The 25,743-nt window shown below is 40.4% G+C and overlaps 3 protein-coding genes and 1 long non-coding RNA gene across 4 annotated transcripts in view; 2 read left to right on the forward strand and 2 right to left on the reverse strand.

The window, feature by feature from the left end:
- The window catches only part of LOC115739662 (equilibrative nucleotide transporter 3-like), a 469,706-nt gene that overhangs the window by 64,362 nt on the left and 379,601 nt on the right, over positions 1–25,743 (reverse strand). The gene's annotated exons all lie outside the window — the stretch shown is intronic.
- On the forward strand, positions 9,703–10,842 carry LOC115739676 (caffeoylshikimate esterase). The gene has a single exon (XM_030672889.2). It carries the CDS (start codon positions 9,830–9,832, stop codon positions 10,826–10,828), a length of 999 nt encoding a protein of 332 aa, XP_030528749.2. The 5' UTR covers positions 9,703–9,829; the 3' UTR covers positions 10,829–10,842.
- LOC115739651 (helicase-like transcription factor CHR28) lies at positions 11,141–22,590 on the reverse strand. Its single transcript, XM_030672863.2, has 11 exons — positions 22,160–22,590; positions 21,291–21,372; positions 19,617–20,782; positions 17,291–17,362; positions 16,037–16,111; positions 15,063–15,960; positions 14,277–14,407; positions 13,911–14,132; positions 12,692–13,315; positions 12,372–12,581; positions 11,141–11,600 (listed from the first exon to the last, which is right to left on the reverse strand). The coding sequence occupies exons 1-11, from the start codon at positions 22,289–22,291 to the stop codon at positions 11,496–11,498; spliced, it is 3,717 nt and encodes a 1,238-aa protein (XP_030528723.1). The 5' UTR covers positions 22,292–22,590; the 3' UTR covers positions 11,141–11,495.
- LOC125316699 lies at positions 11,607–12,016 on the forward strand. Its single transcript, XR_007199792.1, has 2 exons — positions 11,607–11,760; positions 11,864–12,016. It is a non-coding gene; the product is annotated as an uncharacterized LOC125316699 (long non-coding RNA).

Below are 25,743 nucleotides of genomic sequence, written 5' to 3' on the forward strand. Positions count from 1 at the left end.
CACCTAAAATCGACCAAAAAAAAATGATCAAATAAACCACACGGTATTTCCAATCCACTTAAAAATCTGACCGATCTATTGAAAAGACTCAAATTCATCAAAATTGCAAGCTTTAGGAATTTGGGAAAAGTACACTAGAAGTGCCATAACTTTTGTATGGCGTTCACTTGAGTGCCATGACTTTCAAAACGTTCACTTGAGTGCCATATCAGAACAAAAACGTTCACTTGAGTGCTATTTTTACCGGAAAAGCTGACGTGGACATTTCACCATTATTTTATTAATTTATTAGTGCCACGTGGATTTTCTTTACATTTTTTAATATTTTCTATAACTTTCTTTAATTTTTTATTCATTTTAATGTTTTTATTTTAATTTTACTTATTTACTATTTCAAAAAAAAAAAGAGAAAATCGTGGTTTCTCGGTGGTGGCCGGCAAGGGTCGCCGCCGGCCACCACCTGCCAGCCCGGGGGCTAGGGGGGCGAGCCCTAGGCCGGCGAGGCCGCGACGGCCCCGGGCAACATCTGTCGTGGCCTCGGCTGCCGCAAGCGAGGGTGTGAAGCCCTCGCCAGATTAGAACGAGGGCCTCGCGCCCCCACCGACCAAAGGCCCCCCGCGGCAGCCGATCGTCCCCGGGCCGGCGAGGCCGCGACAACCAGCTACCGCGGGGGCCTTTGGCCGGCGGGGGCGAGAGGCCCTCGCCCGCGACAGCCGAGGCTGCGACGACCATCGCAGCCAAGCCGGCCCAAGGCGAGCCGACCATGGCCCTTGGGCGGCCAATGGTGGCTGGCGGCGACCCTCACCCGCCACCACCGAGAAAGCAAGGGTTTTGCTCTTTTTTTAAAAAAAAATATTCAATAATTAAAAATCCAAAAAATAAAATATGTAAAAAAAATAAAAACTAATGAAAATTTCCACATGTACATTAAAATATTCAAAAAATTGGTTCGTAGGTTCCACGTCAGCTTTTCCGGCGTCCACATAAGTGCTGGCACTCAAGTGAACAATTTTTAAAAATTATGGCACTCCAGTGAACGCCGTACAAAAGTTATGGCACTTCTAATGTACTTTTCCCTAGGAATTTAAATGAACAAGGTTTAAAAGTCTCCTTAGGCAAATTGTGCGAACAAAAGTCTATAGACTCGCATTATAGTCGTCCGTGTATTATGTTTCCCCATACTTGTTATGGGGGAAAGAAACAAATGAACACAAAACTTCCTATGGTTGTAGATAATGCTCATATCTTATTGTTGATGTAGCCATCGCCGTAATTATCCAGCACATGAACAATAGACCTTTGTCTCTCGATCGGGGGAAAAAGATAAGTTCGCCCTTTTGCTCACGAGAGAAAGCATATCTCAAAACCTTCTTTAACCCCAAAAAAAGCGTTCTATATTGGCCAATGGATACACACCTACCTATCCTTTACCAAACAAGCCAGTCCCAAGATCATCCACCGCAAAAAAGAAGTGGGTTTTATTTTGATCCGACAAGAGAGAAGTGAAAATTCATAAAGTCAAACCTAAGCTTTTGTTGAAGTGTGGCTCATACTTCTCATCGACAGGAAAGCATGGGAGTCTCACTCTAGTGGGGTCGGGTGACAACGCTTCCGAGCCGTCAAAGGGCTTTTATATTTTAAGTATATACTTTATTGGTAGTTTCGGCTTGAGCCTATGAATAACTACTGCTATATATACTCTCTCTTTTCGCTTGTAATTAAATAATGTAACAAAGAGACGCAATGTGCTAATTACAATGGAATCATTCACTAGTTGTAATCCTAATTTAAGGGTGAATAAGGATAAGAATTGAGTCTCGATTTCTCATCATCGTTTTTTATGCTCTATTTCATTGTGGTTATACACAGAATCCTAACAAGCTTCGATACAAGTCAACTTTCATCTTCATCGAAAAGGTAGGCCAATGTATGATGTGTGAATGAATCTGGTGTGCATCGCTTGGTCTCTTGCAGCAATCTCGAACCATGAAGAGACACGTTCGGAAGCAGCAAAGCGCGGGGACAGGTTCTTTTAGGGTTTCTGTGTGCATGCTACCCTAATTTTTTTTTATTTCTGGTCTTGGGTCCTTTTTAGGTGAGGAATGATCGATACCATGACGCAAAGGTTTAAGATAAAGCGCACAAACATTTGGCTTATTTGCTGTCTACAGGAGTAATGTGCTTGGAGTGTTACATGATGGTGCTGGACTTATGAGAGCCACGAGACTTAAGTGCTTATTACTTGATATCTCCTAATTATGGTGTACGAGCTGTCCATGAGGTACTCCCAAAAAAAAAAAAAAAACAAAAACAAAAATGGTAGATAGTAAAAAGAATGAAACAATAAAGTTTTGGTCATAACCTGAGGTTATTATTCAGAATTGCTGGAAGAACAATAATTTTTTTTTTCTTTCTAAATTTAGAGGGATAGATCGACCTCTTAAGCTTACTTTCTAATGAATAATTGCTACATCAACTATCGGCTAAAGGGTCCAGATTCAGCCACATCGTGTTGTCTAACTAGATTGCAAAGATGTCCATGTTGATTTATGACGTAGTGTTCGATACAGTATCAACTTATCAAGGACGTTGCACTCCGAATGGAAAAAGTTGATGGCTCATTAATCTTCATAGCATAAATAAGTTTTGGTGTTCGTGTGTGCTCGAATAATCATGTGAGAAAGTGAGTGCGTATTTAAAATAAAAAAGGGAAATAGCCCGACATGATCAACAAATTGGAAAGGTTGACACTGGATTGTGAATGGAGCATTCTGTGCATAAGTTCTTTTCTCAATTGCATGCATCACATTCTTATTATCTTATTGCTTTGCTTTTGATTTTCCTTACCCGAAATGAAAGTTGACGTATAAATGGAGACCTACCTTTTTTTTTTCTTCCTAGGGTTCAGTGCTCTTTCTTCTTTGTGGGGGATCACGAGAGTTATCTACTCCATGATTTAGAAGAACTTTCGATTTCCTCTTGAACTTTATCATCCACTTCAATTTTACTCGAATATAGAAGACTAGAACACAACGTGAGTTTCGTGGAAATTATTTTGCTGGGATTTAGATCATTACCCAACACCATGGTGCTTGAAACAAGTTTTAGGAAACATATTTATGGTTTATGGAAATCCACCTAAAAATTTGAAAAAATGATATAAATGGTTCCTGGCCTTTAATCCAATATGCAATGTGATTCCCAAACTTTTAAGTTGTTCAATGTGGTCCATGAATATTAACACAATATGCAATGTTGTCCTTGAACTTTTAATATGTTCGATATGGTCTATGAATTTTTTGTACATGCTCAAACTAGTTGTAGTATTATATGAAAATGTTTGATGTTGTCCCCGAACTTAAATTAATGGAACAATAAAAAAAATTTATTTTCGTATTGTTTATGGACTAGTTTGAACATTTACCAAAAGTTTAGAGATAACATTGAACAAATTAAAAATCCATGCATAACATTGCATATTGACCTAAAGTGTAAGGATCACATCGAACAAATTAAAAATTCAAAGACAATATTGCATATTGACCAAAGTTCATGAACCATTTGTGTCATTACCCCTAAAAATTCTATATCTCACTCTCCATTAGTTCAAATATTACGATATCGCGGCATAATTTCCATAGAGTTATAGGACTAAGACGCAAGGGACCTACTCCCGCCGAAACTGTTTTAAACAGGCAAATAGAAAATGCACTTGCTCGGAATGTGGCACCGAGTAAAGTTTCTATCCACCTAGAGCGAGTGGATCGGACCACGGCCGTCTCCGCTTCCTTGAGCCACACGGTATTCAAATTATCACAGAACGACCAACTATACTCATCAAATTCTTGCAAAGTAAGATTACAAATACCATCCGAATAATGTGATGATGACACGGATTGACCAACCCAATTCAATCAACACATTGATGGACATAACCCGTGAGAATTATGGATAAAATAAAGGATAAATCCTCATATTTCAGCAATAAACTAAAGCCACGTGCTCTATAAATTAGTGATGCCAAGTCTTCCATTAAGCATGTCAAGTCAAACCACAATCATTTTCTTTTTCTTCTTATCGCTTCTACTTTTTTTCACGTAATTCCATTCTAGAAAAGTGCAATTTTAGCCTTAGTGGCCATCTCCCCAATAAGAGATGCACTTACTTAAATATAATAATTTACTTTAATCTCCTTGCGTTCTCTCTCTCTCTCTCTCTCTCTCTCTCTCGCTCTGTCTTTATCTTTAACTTTCCTTGTGGATTGTGGTCTTATTGGATGCATATAAAGTAAAGGCACAAGACCAACCATATCCACCCAACAAGAATGTTTTGGATATGCCATACCAAATTGACGATATCATTAAAGGAATTTAATAATTGATTAAAAATATTAGTGAGTTGAGACGTGCTAACGAAGGTCTAACATGACCAGAAACGAGAAAAATAAATGCAATCGCCAAATGATGATTAACAATATCAGCTAACGATAAACGTGCTAACAAAGGCCTACTTACCATTTTATAAAGGAGAAGATGTTTCTATAATCATATCGATGCATGTGAACTTGACTTTAGAAAATAAAAAGGATCGAAAAGTTTGCGAAAGCGCGGAAAGATGACAAAAACCGACGAATCAAATGTAAGACACGTTGTATGTTTTGAAACTTACACCAACACTTTTCCTTTCAAGGCTATAGAAAAGCAATTAATCGTCTTAGCTTTTTACATCTTCTTAGTGCAAGTTGACTAAGAAATTTGAATGTGAACGCAACAGTCGATGTAAACATGTGATGCTAAAAGCTTGTCCAAGCTTCGGTCATGTTAGGATAACATACGCAATGAATTAGGTTTATTTTATTTTGGCTGAACTTCACGAACATAATCAATGATACTTATCATGTGATCACACATTTCCACGGCAACTTGCTTTATATAAATAATAAGCATGGGATGGCTAGCCTAAAAGGAAAAAAATTAGAGCCTGGAGCATGTCTAAACCCCATTAGAACATAACAAGACATAGTTAAGTAAGGGATAATTACAAAAGGCAACCAGATGTTTATACTAGCATATCAAAAAAAACATTCACACATTTGAAAATTACTTGTCTCCTTAATTTTGTGCCACGCCATATCAACTTACACCATGCCATTCCCAATTATCTACGGATTTGCCATTTTTCTTCACAAGTTACCCTTACCCAATAAACAACCTACAAACCCTACCCTAAACTTCTCTCTCCTCCACCATCTCTCTCCTACCCAATCACCAACTGGCCACCCACCCGCCATCCCCACTCCCTTCCTAGCCCCCCGCCGTCGCAACCGCTGCCGACCTTGGACCTGATGTCGGCGACAATTGTAGCCCCAAATGTGGTCTATGTCAAGGTCAGGCAATCCAATCAAAATCAGATCAGGATCCATATGCGACACGACTAATTCGATCTTTTTCACATAGATTGTCGGGTTCGCACATGCTCAAGTCCCCATTGTCACAAGTCGCGAGCTCCGTGAAAGATAGGAGGAGGGGGTCAACAATGGCAGGTGCCGGAAATTGCAATAGCAGGGTTTGGGGAGAGAGAGACGAATGTAGGGTTTGAGGGCAAATGGACCTTTTCCGTTTGGCGAAACTGCAAATTGTAGGTTTTTAAAAATGGACTTAGTGCTTGACATGTGAGTGCAAATCTCAGCTTACTTCTTGCAATTTTCCATTATAAGTAATGCCTAATAAAGCTAATACAATACATTGATGATTCCTTGTACATGAAAGCACTCAATTCTAGGATATGAGTAGAGATGGCAAAATGGATTTAGAATCCATATTTTATAAAGCGGGTCATAAATGGGTTATTTAATAACTTGAAGAGTCTCAATTGGATTTTAAGTTGGTCATAAATGGGATACCAAACTATGAGTCATAATAAACAAGTCATTTTTAAATTTTAGAATGTAGCCTTGTAGGAAGGGCGAGTTCTGTGGCTCGACTTTAACTAGGTACGATACTGACTTCTAGAACACACACCATAGACAGTGTGCTTGGAAATTGAGTAGTCCCGGGGAAAAGGCGACGAAGCCACGCTCATGATGTTCGAGAAAGAATCCGCAAGTAGATAAGCTTGATTTGGGGGTTCCTATAATTGAGGCTTTATTGTGAGTTTGATTAGTGGCATGGATTTGGTGATTGCGTTCTGAATTCTAGAATTGACTGGCTTAGTCTAGCTTTCTTGGTAGTTTAATGTCGTTTCGTCAACTAACAACCCTTTAAGCCTAGACGTGATCGGTGGGCGGATCTGATCGGATCGAGTATCGAGCCTAGATACCCTTATATGTGCCTGCCCGATTAGTTGCGATCGTGGAAATAACCGAATTGAATGGGCCCGACTTTGCGAGTAGCCCAAGAAAGAAACGCCTTATTCAAGCTCACTCGTTTGTCTTATGGGCTTGGCCGAGCCTGGAGCGTTGATAGGCCCGTTATCGGCTCTCTTTGGCCGGTGTCATGATGATATGACATCGATATGATGGAAGGGATTAGTTTGAGTTTGAGATGGGATGACTATTGAATAGTTATTTTCCTTTTTTTCAATTAAGGGATAAATGTATCGAAAGTCATAAGATTTGTCGATTTTATCGCAATAGTATTATCGAGTTCTAAAACTTTCAAAAAGTACAATTATGTTCTACGACTTATCACAAAAGTACAATCGAATCTTAAAACTTGCAAAATTGGTGGAATCAAGTCCTTCAGTTGATTGCATTTTTTTCAAAAAAATTTAGGACTCAATTGCGCTTTCGTGACAATTTATGAGTCAATTTGGATCGGATCATTTATGACCCGATCCGATCCACCCATTTGATAGGCCTACATTTGACTTGGATATCCCCACTCTCAATTTGTTTGGCACTCAATACGAAAAGCAAGATGGCCTAACTATTTCGATCAATAGGCGGACTGGGCTTGACATCTAACCATCCTACAAAAATCACATTTTCTACATCAAATGGTCAATCCTGGGCTGATCTACCTGGGCTCATCAGGAACCTGCTTTTAGCCTAGACGGGCTCAGCTGGCGGTAGGCCCATTATCGGGCCCCGATTAGCTTAAAAAGCGAAGCATAATTGACATTCAAAGACAATAATCCTCTCGAAAGCCTTAATTGTGTTAGATGGATACATCACAACTTCAAAAACCAACGGATCAAATCACCCATTCTCACTAGCCGAAGAACAAACCATAGTCCGTAAAAAAGCACGACATCTCTCCTCGACCATCATTCACCGGCTACAACCCCTCATCATTCAAACTAGTTTGATAGAGAATTCCCGTATATAAGTAAGTTTACCGACCTATAATTATAGATGGGTACAATAGAATATGCATGATAACGGAAATGTCTCGTACTTAAACCTCATAACCGCTCGTTTAGATTCTCCTTTATATTCTAATTTTTCACACTGTCTTACGTTTGAAGTACAAACTTGCGTGACCATAATTAATATTATCGCTGCATGAATTAATCGTCATTTCCTCTCGCAATTGAGATCACCTAATTAACACATCTTGGGTTGGGAGACCCAACATTTAGCCCGAAAGCCCACGAAACTAGTCCACTAGACTAGTTTTTTTTTTTTTTATTCAACCAAGAAAAAAAGAAAGTTTTTTTTTTTCTAATTTAGCTTATGTATGAAATTATTTATTTCCGGGTGGCTTCTACTATTGATTGTTTAATTTGCACATATTTTGTGGCACTCACACTTGGAATTGTGTTTAACATAGAGCGCTAAAAAATGTCGAAAAATATTCAAATATTGACATGTAAAATCATATGTAGGTTTTCGTAATTTTTCAATACTCAAAATAACTTACTTTTTCTTTTTCAAGTTCTTTTGGAAATTGTTCCAAACTGAATATTCATCAAAATTCGTGCACGCCCTTTGCCTCTTCTCTTTTTCTAGTCCTTTCTCTCGCATTCCTTAAGAATGATTATTCATTCAACTATTGCATTAACGTCAATGTTAAAAGTGGTTAATATCACGAAAAACCCCAAACCGGTATAACCGTGACAAATTTACTCTAAACTATTTTTTTAACCACCAAAAACCCTAAACTGGTACACTTGTGATAAATTTACTCTCTTTTAGTTTCTATTAAATTTTATCGTCAAATTAGTGAGTTTGATAACGCATGGCAGTTGCCGGATGTAAACGTTTGGGATTTTTACCCTCTATTTATTGCATAGATATCAATTTAGGATTTTTCGAGGTATTAATTCACTTTAACGAAAATTAATAAAGGATAAATTTGCCACATAAGTACTAGTCTAGTGTTTTTTAGGGTCAAAATGATTAGTTTGTGACCGGCATAGGAAGAAGGAAAAAATATTAAATATTAAATAAATATTAAAAAGATAGAGTTGAGCAACTACAGGAAGTGTTTTCACCCTTTAAATTTAGGAATTCAATTTCTTAATTATATGCATGAATTTTCAGTTGATGGAAAAGCATTTTCCGTTGACCAAGCCATTTTCGGCGAAGAGTCCAAAAAATACTTCCGCTCAAACACATGCACGCTTAGGTTTGAAGTTCAAATTTGCGTGAGCATAATTATGTTATCACTGCGTTAATTTCATGTGTCATTTTCTCCGCGATTGAGATTTGCCCAATTGACACATCTTGGGTCGAGAGACCCACAATTCAGCCCACGAAAACTAGTCCGCTAGACAATTGGAAATCCTTAATCACGCATTGCTTGTTTGAAACCAAAATTGCATGAGCCATCATAACTAAACATTCGGATTAACTTGATTGTGAATTTGATTTAGCTTATGTATGAAACTATTTACTTGGGATGGCTTCTACTGTTGATTGTTTAGTTTGTACATATTTTGGGGCACTCGGACTTGGAACTTTGTTTAACGTGAAGTGCTTAAAACGTTGAAAAATATTCAAATATCGATAGGTAAAATCACACTTAAGTTTTCGTAATTCTTCAAAACTCAAAATAACTTACTTTAACAGAATAGTCACCAACTTCGTGCATGCCCTTTGCGTCTCTCCTTTTTTTTTTTTTTTTTTTTTGTGCGTGTGCCTTTCTCTCGATTTTACTTAAGAAAGATTTATTCATTCAACTGTTGTATTGACATTAATAGAAAAAAAGTGCAAATTAGGGGAAAGAAAGCTTTGACTATGAGTTTTTTTTTCTTTCACTAATTTTGATTTGATTTTTTTTCATTATATATGCCATAATTTGATATATCAAGATATCATATTCATGTTCAAGCATTCAGCCCCTCAAATGAGATATGCATATCACTTTAATATAACAACCGATTGTATTATGTCATGATCATCATCAAGAGAGATCTATCAACACCCACCCAGTCAGCTTGTGCATCGATGATCACTCTCGCCTTCGATGGTCTCCTATTAAAAAAATATATATATCGAGAGTGACAACACATTTTCCTTAAAGAAAAGAAAAAAAGAAGAAGGTGACATAGGCATGCCAACAGAAAGAATGACGGAAAGACGAAGGCAAAGAGGCATCGGATCGAGGACAAACATGCGATGCTCCGAAAATTTGGAGGATTTTGTGTAATCTTCCCCTAAAACTTTTATGAACTTAGATGCGGAGAATGCAAATTGTGGAATATAGACAACAACATTAAACTATTTTTCTTACATAATATCAAAAATGTCCAAAACCTAATAAATGTCCGAAACAAACACAATGGGTTAGGGACGGACCAAAGACCAGCCGCACATCATCTTCCCCGTCCCATCATCATCATCATCATCGCCCCCAACACCGAGAGACGACCAGCAAGAATTTTCATGGGCGATGATGGTGAGCAGCAAGAAGGTCCCCAGAAGAACCTCAAGAACTACTGGGGCAACACCCCCGAGGAGGAAGACGACTACTTCGAGCAGCAAGGCGTCCGAGGCGCCAGATCCTTCCACACCTCGCCGCGAGGCCTCGCCCTCTTCACCCGGTCGTGGCTGCCCTTGCCCTCCTCCCCGCCCCCTCGCGGCGTCGTCCTGATGGTCCACGGCTACGGCAACGACGTCACCTGGACCTTCCAGATGACCCCGATCTTCCTCGCCCAGAACGGCTTCGCCTGCTTCGCCTTCGACCTCGAGGGCCACGGCCGCTCCCAGGGCCTCCGGGCCTTCGTGCCCGACGTCGACCTCGTCGTCGACGACGCCATCTCCTACTTCGAATCCATCAAGAACGACCCTCGGTTCCAGGGCTTGCCCCGCTTCCTGTACGGGGAGTCGATGGGGGGCGCGATCTGCCTGCTGATCCACTTCCGGGACCCTCTCCGGTACCAAGGCGCCGTCCTGGTCGCGCCCATGTGCAAGATCTCGGACAAGGTGAGACCCGCTTGGCCGATCCCGCAGGTCCTCTCCCTGGTCGCCAGGGTCATGCCCACCCTGCCAATCGTGCCGACAGCCGACATCATGAAGAAGTCGGTCAAGGTGGAGGCCAAGAAGGTGATTGCGGAGATGAACCCGTTGAGGTACAGAGGGAAGCCGAGGCTGGGGACCGTGCTCGACCTCCTGAGGGTCACCGACTACCTGAACCGGAGGCTGGGCGATGTGAATATCCCGTTCATCGTGTTGCACGGGAGCGAGGATGCGGTGACTGACCCGGAGGTGAGCCGGGCGCTGTACCAGGCGGCCCGGAGTGAGGACAAGACGATCAGGATCTATGAGGGGATGATGCATTCGTTGCTGTTCGGCGAGACGGAGGAGAACATCGAGGCAGTGCGCAGGGACATACTGTCTTGGCTGGGGGCAAGATGCGAGGGCAGAGGAGCAGGGAGTTCATGATGTTGCAAATGAAAAATGCTACATTTGACCATACTCCCCTGATTGGGAAAAATTCCCAGGTCTTCTAATTGCAATTTCACATTTTGATCGAAGGGACAATAATGCCTTCGTGACATTTATAAGAAGAGCTTGGCATGGAATCAAATTGTTCTTTTCTTCCGCGATTCATTGGTAGGTCTAGCATACAGTATTGAAATTTGCTCAGTGCGACAAGACAGGCCAATGACAATGACAGTGGTCGAGGATCATCGAGTCGGTTTTCCCGAGCAACTCTCATCAAGGTACATGAAAAGATCAGAATACGCGCTAGGCAGGACATAATTATCAAATTCACTGACCTCAAGTTTGTGATTCTATGTATACAAAAAAGGAATGGAGGAGAGAACGGAAAGAGAGCGAAAGAACCAAAACTCTATATCATTTACAATTTCTGGGGAGGGAAAAAAAATTGCATCTTTACTGTTAGCTGTTGCTATCTGTTGCTGTACAGTAAACAAATGAGGAATGGTGAAGCAGAGAGTAGATCATTCTCCTGTCAAATTGCTTCTCTTAAAATCGCTGGTATAAGGCCACCGCTGCTACCAAGAACAAACTACCAGGCAGCACTAGGTTAGTATATGATGTTGTCGCGATTCGGAAACCTGATCCGCAAAATTAGATTTCCAAATCACACCATAAACAGGTAGTTCAAGTCCTCCACCGTTAGGCGGGTTTGACGACCCGCTTTCTCATCCTCTCCGAATGCAGATGCAACCATTAGTCTCTTCTTTTGCTGATAACCCAAAAAAAAAAAAGAACACATTTACCAGGCTTTATTTTGGAAAGGAAACCCATATCCAATGAGTGATGGATGAGAAGCACATTAATCTACTAATATACCCATGCAGTAAGTTCTCTAACAAAGCAAAACGATATTGCAAGTTGAGATGAAGGTACCCATAAATAAGTGATGGATGAGAAGCACATTAACCTTCTAATATACCCATGCAGTAAGTTGTCTAACAAAGCAAAACGATATTGCAAGTTGAGATGAAGGTACCCATAAATGTCTCCTGATAATATCCTAACTGCACAAACTGCACCAACCAATGATGTGTTATTTAATAGAAACCCTTTGGTTCAGAACATATCCAATTTATATTTGGGGAGATACATTCTTCCAATGACCAAATGAACTCAGTTCACTATGAAAAGGCTCTACAGAATAGATCTCTGTTTTTTTTTTTTTTTTCAGTGACCAAAATACAAGTGTGACCAAAGTTATTTGGGTTAAAATTAAAGGGAAAAGCATGTGTGACAAGGGCAAGTTCATTTAAGGGAAAAAAAGAATATACTGTGGGCCTATTTATGTCCTACGTGTCTACAAGAACATGCACATTGGTGAGGAAAGCTTAACATTTATATGATGCCAACATCTGATCCTACTCCTGACCACTTCTATCGACGTCCAGATCACTCAACTTTTCATTCAATTCACGAAATATAAACCCAGATATTTTATGGACATGACAAGCAACAATAAAAGCTAAGGGTGCTATCTGACCTGTAGGTCCAAGATGCGATCTTCAACTGTATCTTTGACAGTTAGTCGCAAAACTGTAACTGGACGAGTCTGCCCAATACGATGTGCTCTATCGACAGCCTGGTCCTCTGTCGTAGGGTTCCACCAAAGATCCAGCAAGAGAACATGGCAAGCTGAGACCATATTTAGTCCTAGACTCGCAGCTTTCAAGGACATAATCATAACAGAAACCTACAAGTTTAAAAGGAGAAGAGACTATGAGAAAAGACTTCCAGACAATGCAGAGTGAGTGTGTGGTGTCGCTATGTTAAGAATAAGCGTGTAAAGCAGCACGTCCACACCTCAGGCAGAGTGTTGAAGTCTTTCACAGCCTTGTCTCTTGCAAGAACCGACATAGTACCATCAAGTCTTCTATATTGAATAGATGAATCTTTCAGGCGACCTTCTAATAAATCCAACATTCTTGTCCACTGGGAAAATACTATTGCTTTCTCCGGAGCTGGTTTACTTGAAAGACCTGGGCCTTTTTCCACAGACAAATTTCCTTCAGAAGAATTATCTTTGCATATGTTCCTAGGAGGCGATGACTCGCCAGAGTAACTGTTACCCATATTAGAAGTATTCTCTTCATCACTGTTTCTTGATGTACCGTCCTGCTTCTTGGACAGCGAATGCAGGACCTCTAGAGCAGCCCTGATCTTGGAGGAATCACACAGATGACCCAGGGAACGAGGGTCAACCGTCTCTATGAGTTCGGACCCCAAATTACTAGGGGGAGTGTTCTGTGCACAATGATCAGCGATGGAACTCTTCAGAGAAGCTCCGGAAAACACTTGAGACATACTGAGTCTCATTTTGCATTTTGTCGCGGGACAATGTCCATCATCACCAGTTAGGTGTTCACAAAGGCATTGGTTGCAAAATACATGACCACATACCGAAACAACAGCTTCTTCAGGTGGATCCTACAATTAAGGATTAACTCAGCTTTTTGATTCTGTGTGCTTAACCAGAAACCAAACTTGAAAGCAAGCAGTTCTGCTATTAAGATGTATAGTCCACAAACAAATGACCTTAGATAATATGGGATTGACATCATTGACACTTGTCTGTTCCATGATACCCTTCTCCTTGACATTATAGAACACAACATGTAACTCGACTAGTTTACAACAATCCCCCACCAAGGAATTAGGGAGGCCCATAACCAGTAATTATGAAAAATAATCTTTTTCATTTCAATAACCAGCTACTCCATTCAAAATGTCACAGCAGCAGCAGCCTTTTAAAGTTACATACTAGCTGTCTCGCCTTGTCCATGACTTAAATAAAAGAGAGCACAATCAAGGTATTTTAATTCCAGCATTTATATTGATCAAGAGTCAAACCCCCAAAGTCTTATGATATGATTGATTTCTTAAACCTAGCAGTCCTATTTCAAGGGGCCCAAGGGGCCATAAAAAAAACAACTAAATGTCATTAACCGTGCACCAGGTATTTGCGTCTATTGCACAAATATCCACACACGCACGCACGCACAAAGACGGATATATTACTCACATTGCAGATGCTGCAAATTGCTAAAGAAGCTTCCAGACAATTCAGAAGAAATACTCGTCTCTCCTGAGGAAGTTTCTTTGCCATCTCGAGTGAGGTCTGCCACCGAGAACCCGAGTCATATCCCCTCACAAGCAGGGGATGATCACAAGCCTGTCGAAGGCGCAAGAGCATCAACAGAATGTTCACATAGTTTTCTCTGACAGTCCCAGCAGCTGCATATTTCTGGTAGAAGAACATATATCTTCCAGAGTCAGTAACATAATTGGGGAAACAGGCAGAAGATACACGATATTAGAATTGCACATGAATGTTATCTTTCAACATGTTAGGCTCGAGAATGTAGACAAGTAACTTCTTAACACATACTTGAAATTGAGCACGAGAATCGGCCTCTAATCTCGAGTAAAAATCTCGCTCCTCTGTCGAAAATTCCACCTTTTTCAGTTCCACCAACTTTGGCGGTAAGATTATGATAGGTTCACCATCAAGAAGTGTACCTAAAACAGTATAAATTTATACATGATTAGTTGGAAATTATACCTACAAATTGTAAGGAGTCGATAGATAACCACAACCATGAATATAAATTTAATCTCAGCCACTCTCAGGCAATAAAAAGACAGATGGAAATAAACACATCATGTAACATGGGAAAAGGAAATTAGCACATTCTCTTGAAACGGAAACATAGAATATTGAACAACTTATCACAATTTCAACTCGACATGGACAATCCTTGTATTCAAGGAAGTATTGACCTACTTATATTTAGGGGAAGAAAAACGAGCAAAGGTGAAAATGAGAAGGAACCCACAAAAGCACATTTAGCCAAGTGAGCTACAACACCTAAAGCCTTGCAACAAAGAATGTGGACAAATCAAAGACAGTGATGCCAGAGACAAGATAACCAGATAGCCTAAAACAAAAATACTGAAGAACAAGTATGATACGATACAAAACATAATGGAGTCGTATATAAGCATGAAGATAAAAGGTTTTGACATCATTACTGTAAAACCAACTTAACCGCCCCAAAGACAAAGAAACATTAAGTTGAACATGTAAAATAAAAAATAAAAAAAATAAACAGGAAAAACAAACGTAGAATCCAAAGCAAAAAATGCACACACATTTTGATACAAAGCAGCAAACCTTTAGTGCGCCGGAGCATTATTGTTTTTAAGATTGCCTGCAGCTTTTTGTATCCCTTACTTGGACTCCTTTGGATTGGGGCTTTTATATTGGAAATGAATATTTTGTACACAGCATAAGGGTCAAATCTGAGAAATCTGAAATAGCTATACAAGTCATCAATTGCATTTTGAATCGGAGTTCCTGACAAGCACCATCGGCGCTTAGCGCGAAGACCCCAACAAGCCCTAGCTACTTGAGTTCTGTAATTCTTAATACTCTGCGCCTCATCCAAGACGACGCGGAACCATCCTACCTTTGCAAGAGGACCAGCACTAGACTCAAGCAATTCATTCTCCATCTTCTTTCCATCCTTTGATCTTTTCTTATCGCGATTAAAAGCATCTTTCCTCCTCTTGCCAGATGAAAGTCCAGCAGGAGGAAGATCCTGATCTGCCGGTCTTCCTTTCTCATCATCATCTTTATCAACTAGAGGCTGCTTAGGGACCTCCATGCTGACAATTGAATATGTTGTGATGACAACATCGTACTTGGCCAGATCAAGAGGATCCTTTGTCCGATTACCCCCGTGGTACACTAGGACAGAAAGGCTAGCTGCACTTGTTACTTTGTTATGCAACTCTTCTGCCCACTGTCTCAGAACACTGGTGGGACAAACCACAAGAGTTCCAGCAGCTGGCCTCCCTCTACCTCGTGCCAAAGGGCTCCCACTTGGTGGAGCTTGAAATTGCTCTCTGCCAAGCTTTGCATTGTTTAATTTAGGAACTCCATCAACATTTTCATCCTCATCCAAATCAAAAGTTTGTAACTCCTGCTTTGGATTCTCTTGACATTGTTTGAAAGACGGAGGTCTTTCCTTAAGTATAAGAGCAATGGTCGATATTGTCTTCCCTAGTCCCTGCACAAGGGTATAAAAGTCAATGTGAGAATCACCATAAGCACTCTTAGGAAATTGACACGAGATAGATTAAGACCTGATCATCCGCAAGAATTCCCCCGCAGCAATTTATGGCAGTTTCCTTTTTCACCATCCATGACAATGCAATTTTCTGCATGAGCATATGAGAAAATACTAAGTAATCTGCGATTCACAGACTACTTGCCAATGAACAAATAGTCAAAAACCCAAACAGCAAAAGTTCTATAATTGTTACAAGACATGCTTTAGACAGTTGCATGGAAACAACAATTTATGTGCGGGAGAACAGCAACAGCCATAAATATGAAGGGTCAGCCATAATTGACTACTCCAATAAAACATAATATCAAAATGGCAGGACTTCTTTTACAACATAGTACAACATGACACTGGACTTGTCGAAGGACCACTGCCAGATATTTGCCTGCTATAACAATTGTTTCTGTTCCTAGGTCTTCATAACAGGCGTGGAGTCATGAGAATGACTGCTAGGTCTCTCGTTATTTGAGACTGCAATATTCTCAGCAGTAGAGCACTCCAAGATTATCTACTTTGGGTTGACAAGGGATATTTTCCATAATCGTCAATCAGAATATTGAATGATGATTTTTGACCTACAGCATGAAAGTCCAATTCTAAATCATACTTCTAGTCTTCTCCAGTGCTAATATCCATGTAAAGTGCAACCCAACCAGAAAATAAGATTAACAGTCCACTTCTCTTTGAAGTAGCACAAGCGAAGCCCATCATAATATTATGACACAATATACATGTCACAACAAATTTGAAGGAACTAAAGCACTTACCTAAAAAAACGAAGAAATTAAAATCAGAAAATAGAAAATTAAGGAAGAGCCACTAGGCATGTGGCTTGGGAGGGGAGTGAAGACCTGAGTTCAAATCCCGGGCACAGCAAAGCAAAAGAAGAAAATTAAGAAACCAAGCATCTTAGACAACTCCAAATGAATATTGACATGTTATACTTTTAACTATCACAATCACTATCATCATAGATGCCAATAGGGCAATTTATCTTGAGATGTGGCATTGCCACTTTATGCAACAACCCTGCCATTTGTTACGCCTTCAACAGCAACACTACAAGCCTGGCCAAAAAAAGAAACAGCAACTCTACAAGAACCTTATTTCAACTAAACATAAGATGAATCACCAGGAACCTTGTCTAGAATGTCTATCACTTGTGAACGTTACAGTGCCCACTGCACAAATATCATAACATATATTTAAACATATCAATCTTGATGAAACAACACATTAAAAGGAGCTTAAAGAAGGGAGGATCTCCAACCTGATGCCTCAAAAGGGGAACTGTCAGAGCACCATCAGGTGGGGTTTCTTCTGATTTTGGCAGAGAGAGATCCTGCAAAACACGACAAACAATAGTCTCATGTAAAGAGAACAGGTGGAAGCAAAATACAACTAATCCTTTTATTCACTTAAATAACATCTCACCCCCCAGAGATCATTAGCTTTCTGCTAGTGGCATGTTGGAACAATATAGAACAAGCAAATAGTGCACAACTGTAGCAAGGCTACTTATCATTTCACTTTATCGAGCAAGAGATCAGAACATCACATCCACAGTGTATCAGTCCAAGTCAGCCCATGTATACAATTTCCAAGCATCTTATGCAAGTTTCAAGTGCAGTACAAAGAATCAATAAAATGATTTTTGTTTTGTACTTTCGCAAAAGAAAAAACAAAAAAGGGCATCTGTCCACTAGAAGCCAAAAGAAAGGATAAGTACATGCATCTCTCTACAAATTGCCAAGGAATATTCATCTCTTCAAAGGGCATGGGGCTACTGTTCCCACTTACAGTACCCCCTTACCATCCTGATGCCTGATCGACAAGATCTCACGGAGCGATCAGATGGGGACACGGCTTCCCTCTCCCCATTATATGTTTGTCTGCATAACCAGCAAAGGAGACGTGTGGCCTGGTGGGTGGTAGCGACAGGGTGAGAAATTGCATGCTAAGGTCTTCCTTGCCAGTGTGTTTTATGGTTCTCAAGTTGTCAAAATTTTTTCGAAAAAAGAATTCCAACGGTTGAGAAAAGAAAGGGACACGTGTCCTTCATTGGAAAGAGGTGACAGTACCCAGGTACAGTAACTCCACATCCTCTTCAAACACTATTCTAACTGTCTCCTCCTAATCCACTATAAAGGGATACAATATCAGGGGAAGTATATTGTTTCTGCATACTGGATAACTGAGGTGTATAAATTTGACCGGCATAGCCAGATTATGAATTAAGGTGATACAGTGCTGCAGAGTAATCATCCTCCCCACTGAACCAGCTGATGTAGTCTGATTTTGAAAAGTGAAACAACCCCATGAAAGCTTCTGTCTGCATCAAAATTGTGCAATCCAAGCACCAGATAAGATGCATTTTTACTTGTTCTTTCATGCACCTCACAAGGAAAAAACAAGTTAACCATTCTACAGCCTACCTAAAAATGCATCCAAAGTTGCCATCCATATGGGGACCTTTGCTTCTATAGTTCATTGCATCAAGTTCTCCAGGCCCATCTTCCCAAACTTGCCTTTTTTTGTAGCACCCAAATGAAAAGTTCTGAAGTTCTACAATAATCACCATCCCCCATTTTAACCCTGCATTTTTTGTTATGTACCAAACCCCCAACAAAGCACATTTTAACAGAGAGATGACTACAAGAGTTTAACCATCAGCAAATTTACTTTAGTTTTCCTGTCCTTTGTAAGATCCCTGTATAGCATCGCCAAAGCACTTTCTGCAATCCATATCACTATCCATTAGGATAGCATGTAATGCCACCCCAAAATTGCAACTTCTCACAAAAGCCTCCAAAAGTCAATGTGTCACACGTCCACCAAACCATCTCACGCAGACTTTCAATTGAGTAACGATTTTGGTCATAGTAGTTCCGCTGGGACCTACCTAAGCAAGGGGCTCTCCTCTCAATTGTTGAACACCAATTCAAGTCTGATACACTTACTCTCTATTTTTGAATGGGAAAGTAGTACCAACGATCATCATCCAAACTATCAAATATTTTTCCTACTTAGTGCTCAATTTGTTGAGCTAATTCCCCTATGTATATCTGGCTAAACTTAACAATTTTCATAATATGGTCCCTTAAGCATAACTAGCATTTTGACATCATCCAGGACTTCAAGTGCTCTTCTTGGATATCATGCACCACCTACTAAAGTCCAAACGATGCTAGCATAAGAACCTGACGATATGACGATGCCACCACCTACAATTCATGGGCATCAACCCCTGCAATTACACTTGAAAAATATCTATTCTGCTCTTCCAGACAGGCCAACAGCATTTTTTGGGTACCTTAACGACATATGAGGAATAACATAAAGAGTATAATATTCAGGTGATGAAAGCAAAGAAACAAAGACTGAAAGAACTGACTGAACAAGCTTTCATCAATTCATCTCACCAATAAACCAAATGGTTAGGGCACTTAGAAGAAAGGAATTTTATAACTACAAAAAAGAAAAAGAAAAATCATTTGCACGGAAGGTATAGGGAAGACAAAACACAATACGATACAGAGAGAGAATAACAATGTTTCAGATTATGTCCTGCAACCATCTACGTAATATAATCATACCTGCAATGCCGCTCGGAGAATTAACTGTTCGGAATTTGTCTTGGGGCGTTTACCACCCACTCCATTGTTATAGGGAGAAATATTACATGTGGCTCGTTGGTCAGAAACAAGTCCATTTCCAGGTGCTACAGATTGAGGGGTTGGTGCAGGATGACTCATCTCCTCAATGATACAAATATCAGAGTCATCATCACCTCGTGATCTGCAATCAATTGAGCTACTCTCGGTTGATTCAGGGCTTAAACTCGAAGACTGAGAGGCAATATTATTAGGTTTAGTCAATGTACTAGAGCTTTCACTCTTGATGCAACCAACATGCTTCTTGCCAAATCCGAATGGCTGAGGATAAGCAAAGGATTGTTCTGAAACATTTAAGTCCAATTGCCCATTGTGAGTGGAAGATATAGCTCTGAAACCATCAGCAATATCCATAGAATAACGAGCCCTTTTAGATGCATTAGCAATGGCACCATCCCCAACCTTTTCACATACAGTAATATTCTGATTCACCATATTAATTGAAACGGAGGAGCCCTGCAGAAAGTCTTTGGTCCAAACAGCTTTCCCATCGGCAACACAGAAGTTGTTTCCACAAATGGGTCCATCCGTAACTCCAGAAGAACGGACTGAATCATTCGCAGAAAAAATTGAATCCAATTTTTCATCTTTCATACGATTTATGTCCTTTTCTCTAGACAAGCTTAATTGAGGCCACTGGCATGGCTGTTCTGGTGCAACATCCTGTACAGCAAGCGCATAATTTCCATTATTGGGTAACATCTGATTATTATCTTCATACTTAGAGCTGCATCCCATCGCATCAAATCCGCCATCTGGCAGATTAGTAGGTGAGTATGGACTGTGAATTCGAAACCTTAACATCTCATCATCTTCGTCAATCATAGACCCTTGATTCATGGGGGAAAAACAACCATGGCCACCATACCTATGAAGCCATGGAGAATCGGCAAAGGCGGAAACATTGTCCCCAAAGGAGCTATCACGGTCGTGAAAGATGGAAAAATCTGAAGAGGGTATACTCTTATATGACAGATCTGAGAAGAGCATGTCCATGTGTAAATTTCGATATTCAGGAGCCCCATCATTTTCAGTGCTAGTCTTATTGAATGAATCATGATTTCCAATGTCTGGAGCTTGGGAAGCATCTGCAGTAGTAATAAAGTAACCAAAAACAGACTTTAGAAATGGAACAAAAATAGATACATGCTAAAGGCATAAAGAACTGTGTTTTATGCCGACTAGGATATACAGATTCATACTAGAACAAGCATATACATCAATGGCTGCCAAAAAACAGGTATAAATTACGAAGAGAACTCTTGTCCCACTTCTATACTAAATACTAAATCCAATTCATAGAACTCAGAACGAAATGGTTCTGACAATACAATAAGTAATTAGCATCAGACTAAGTAATTGTAGACAACGCATGCACAGCAACAAGACACCTGTCTATCAGCATACTCTCTCATGAATCTGAAAGAAGTCCATAGTCTCAAACTAACAAAGTTCATCGAAGGATTCACTCTGCGGAAGGTTTTACCCTTCCACAGCCTGAGTCACTCAGCCCACAGTCAAATTTTCATCAATCTAACAGCATGAATGATATAAGCAGCACCTTCTAACAGCTGATTATCTCATAAAATTACTTACAGCTTTCACTCTGAGAATCATTGTGGTTTCCACCACGAGGAACCGATCTACTCGCCATGAAAGATGAATAATTTGAAGTACCCTGCAGAATGACATTCAGGGGTTCATAATGTTTCTTGAAAATAGCGTTGCACAAAATAAGCCATTCCAACCACAATACAATGGCAAGAAGTTATCAAGAATACAATGGGACTACTAAGGGAATAACCTTGAATTCATGCGCACTATGAAATGATAAACACAGTTCCACTAAGAAAGCACCAAGGGGATACTGCCCATCAGAATGGCTTTCAGAAGAATAATAATTTGTTTCTAATACTTCCATCAATTATCAGAAAAGTTTCCTTGAGGAACAGGGAGATTTTGTCTAAAAGGGTAATGGTCATGACACACAGAGGAGATCTAAAGGACTTTGCCGAGACCAATCTGGGGATGGTTATATCAAGAGCGGGGCTTTATACTTGATTAAGCTCACTTGTACTGTTCTATTGCTTCCTTGTGCTTATCTTGGGCCATCACAAAAAGTAAATCATATATCATCTTAACATACTGGCGAGACATATGGGATGCCAAAAGCAAATGCAAGACGTAACTCGCCTTTCTAAATGCAAACATGTATGCCAAGTGAAACAAAGTCAAAACGCTGTATCTGGATTTTGCACTTTAACAACAGCACTGAGAATCAACGCAGCACACTTAAAACAAATTATAAAACAATGACAGACATAATTCACATCAAACATCTCTATCTCCAGATTCTGCTGACCCAATCGGAGATCCGGAACACCCAAAACATTCATCCCCTCAAAATCGAAAAACACTCAACCCACATCCCCAACAAGCAACGCGATCGAAGTGAAAAGCCACACCTGATCAGGCTGACCCGGCACCTCCTCAATCAAACCCATGAACTCATCGTAATCAATCGCAAGATTATCATCTTCCCCAGGACCAAATTCCGCGGAGCCCCAAGAACCCGAGCTTTTGTCCGCCATCAACATCGCTCGATGCCGGCCAAAACTCCAGAGCAGCCCTGTGAACCTCCTAGCTGGGCACTTGTGAATTCCACCGAGACGAATCTTCCATGCAATTATTCAGCTCCAATTTCTCCGCGCGTACACGACGAACTGATCAATCCGCCAATCGACCAATCAATCAAGTCATCGGGCACAGGATATCAAAAAAGGAAGGGCGGTTTCACACGTAACGCCAAGAATTGACCGCGGATCGAGCCAGCGAGAGGTGTTTCGAGGAAGGTTCGACGACGACGCCGACGACTTTTTTTTTTTTTTTGAGAGAGAGAGAGGGGGGGAAAGGGTTCGAAAAATTGGACAAAAAAAAAGTTAAGAGAGAGAAAGCGAGGTGAAGAAAGAAACTTCCTGGGGAGCGTGAAGAGCGAGGGTGTGCGCAGGTTTAAATAGGGTTTGGGCTCTTTCGTTCGGGGAGTGTGCGCAGGATAAGGACTTTTTCTCCTGATTTCGGGTTCTCCGATGAAAAACAAAACGAGCGACTCGGGACGCTCGTCTTCACACCGGCGTTTCCGAAACTTGGAGTTTTAAAGTGATTTTCTATATCGATTTTCTCTTTTCGGAGATAAAGTGTCTTTTGATGCAAAATTCGATTTCACGAGAGATTATGGAAGCCCAGTTTTCGTCGATCCGACAAGGGATTTTCGGCATCTTCGAACCGGTAAATAATTTTCGAGGGACTAATTGTTTTCGTGATTATGAGCGATATATAACTTTAAAAAATCAAATATTTTCCCTTATCAAGTATACTTCGTGGGTACTTTTATCGAATCGTGTCTTGATAGGCATGAGGGCAGAGACAAGGTGTTTTGTTTATCGATCGCGTCGAATTTAGCGATCGCCTAAGTCGGACCCACAACGAACCTCAACACGGTTACGAAAAGATATAAAGAAAGATCGGTATGAGAAACTTTCGCATGTGACATTGACCTGAAAAAAAAATCCAATGAAATATCCATGTGGTCGGGCCAAATTTGTAGCATCACGAGCAAACAAATGAATAGAATTGCAATTTAAACAGTCTAAGATAATTGTTAGCTAATTTCATAAGTACCTTACTTTCCAAAATTGAATTTGAATCTCGCATCATACGTCGATTTGAATTTCCTTCCTAATTTGATTCGCATCTCCAAGCCTTCTTTCTCCACACGAGTATGTGCTCCCTCTTTCGTCAGCGACAAAGTAAAAGAAAACTTCAACTGTTTCGTATAGTCACAAAGGCCTCGGGCACGAGACATCGAATCCTTACGGATCTCGGAGTTTAACTTATTTTCTTACTAGTTTTTCTTTACTCGGAACCCCTTATTTTCCTTGAATTTTCTTTTGGAGGGAAAAGCATCTTTTAATGCGAAATTCGATTTCACGAGGGATTATCAAAGTCGGTTTTCGCCAATCCGACAAAGGATTTTGAGCATCTTCGAAGGCATCGTGATTTTCAAGGCGCCGATTGTTCCCGTGTGAACGAGCGATATGTAATTGGAAAAAAGGGAGTATTTCCCTTTATTAAGTGTACTTTGCGGCTCTGACCCAAAAAAAAAAAAAGGTATACTTTTCGTGTACTTTATCGAATTGCATCTTCATATTTTATGAGTCTGAGAGTGAAATCTTTTATGTATCGATTGAGTTGATTTTAGTGATTAGCCAAGTCGGACCCACAACAAACCTTAGCACGGTTCCGAAAAGATACAAGGAAAGACCACTATGAGAAATTTCCACATATGACATTGACCTAAAAAATCTAATGAAATGTCCATATCGTAAAGCGAAATTTGTAGCATAACGAGAAAATAAATGGATAGAATTTCTTTCCTAAATTAATTCACATTTCTAAGCTCTCCTTTTTTATTGTGGTCTCACAGACCTCCCATGCAACATCAAATCCTTATCGATCTAAGAGTTTAACTTATTTTTCTTACTACTTTTTCTTTACTTGGATCCCCTTATTTTTCTTGAATTTTCTTTCGAAGGAAAAGTGTTTCTTCAATGCAAACTTCGATTTCACGAGGGACCATTGACATCGGTTTTCGCCGATCTGACTGATGAAGGTTTTCCGGTATCTTCGAAGCTGACGCGATTTTTGAGGCGCATGTAATTCGAAAAATCGAACATTTCCCATTGAAGTCGCATCACAAGCCCTTGTCCCCAACAAAGAAAAAAAACCCAGGAACTTGGGATTGGGATCTCATGGGCCGGTCAAATCAAAGAAACAAACCTAAATTCGCAAAGAGCCTTGGGAAAAATTAACGCTGCATGTATGATTTTCCCCCTTTTGCCCAATTACCCCCGATTTGTGCGACAATTATTCGGGGCTGGCACTAATTGGGAGCAAATCCCGGAGCGTACGATGATGCCCCGGATAATCAATGGCCGACCAATTGGGGATTAAGGTTGCCGGGCGGTGGGCCCCACCCCAAAAAAAAAAAAAAGAGAAAGGAAGGAATTAAATAGCGGCGACCCATGGTGGGCTGCCATGTTTTGTCCGCTACGCGAAGTTTCCCCACCCACGCGCGCCTCTTTCGCGTGCCGACATCTGTCCTTTTTTTCTGTTTCTATCTTTTTACTTTTTGCTTGTGCTTCTTCTTTTTTTTTCTTTTTTTTTTAATCACAAATAAAAATAGGGGTTGACGGGTCAAAATTTTCGAGCCAACGCGGAAATCGATGCGTGAATAGTCGGTGGAAAATTCCAAAACATCCACTGTAGTGGTAGTTAGACTATTAATTGCCGCCCTCCCCACCAAAAATAAAAAATAAAATAAAAAATAAACCGACAATTATTTCCCCAAATGAGCCTTTTTAATAGGTTAATCGATTTCACCGTGGGTTGATTTCCATTGGGAAACCTAGAATTGAAACAGGCACGGTCGATTCCTGGTCCAGTTCTGGACAGGTCCCTAAGTAAGTGATATCTTCTTCTTCTTTTCTCCTTGTCTATTCACTGTAAGAGGGAGTTTTCCAACATTAAGAAAAATTAATAATTTACGAATTAGGATTTGCTTCAAAATAATAATAAAAATACTAAGGAGTCTTGGCCGATTAGTCAATTTGGTCCGGACAGTTCGGTCGGTATGGTTCCTCATGTGGAACCGGGCACCGGATCGGGCTCCTCGAGAATCATCTAGAATCAATCGATTCGGTCCAGTTCTCGAGTTTGATCGGGACTGATGCACATCCCTATTTTTAAGTGCACAAATCCGTCTTGAGTTGTCTCCGATCTCATCGAATCGTTCAAAAGCCTCACGGCCAGCGACGCTCGGTTCCCTTCACGTGCTCCCCTTTCGAGGTAAAATTGAAGGGCATTGGCGGAGTGAATAAGCTCCGTCCGTACATCGCTTTTGACCATGACAAAGTTGCGAGGTAAATTTGCGAGGCCATGACGGCTTAATGGTGTTGTTGGATTCTCTCTGTTCTTGCAAATTGATTTCTTT

The sequence above is a fragment of the Rhodamnia argentea genome, chromosome 9 (genome assembly GCF_020921035.1).
Source record: "Rhodamnia argentea isolate NSW1041297 chromosome 9, ASM2092103v1, whole genome shotgun sequence".
Lineage (NCBI taxonomy): Eukaryota > Viridiplantae > Streptophyta > Magnoliopsida > Myrtales > Myrtaceae > Rhodamnia > Rhodamnia argentea.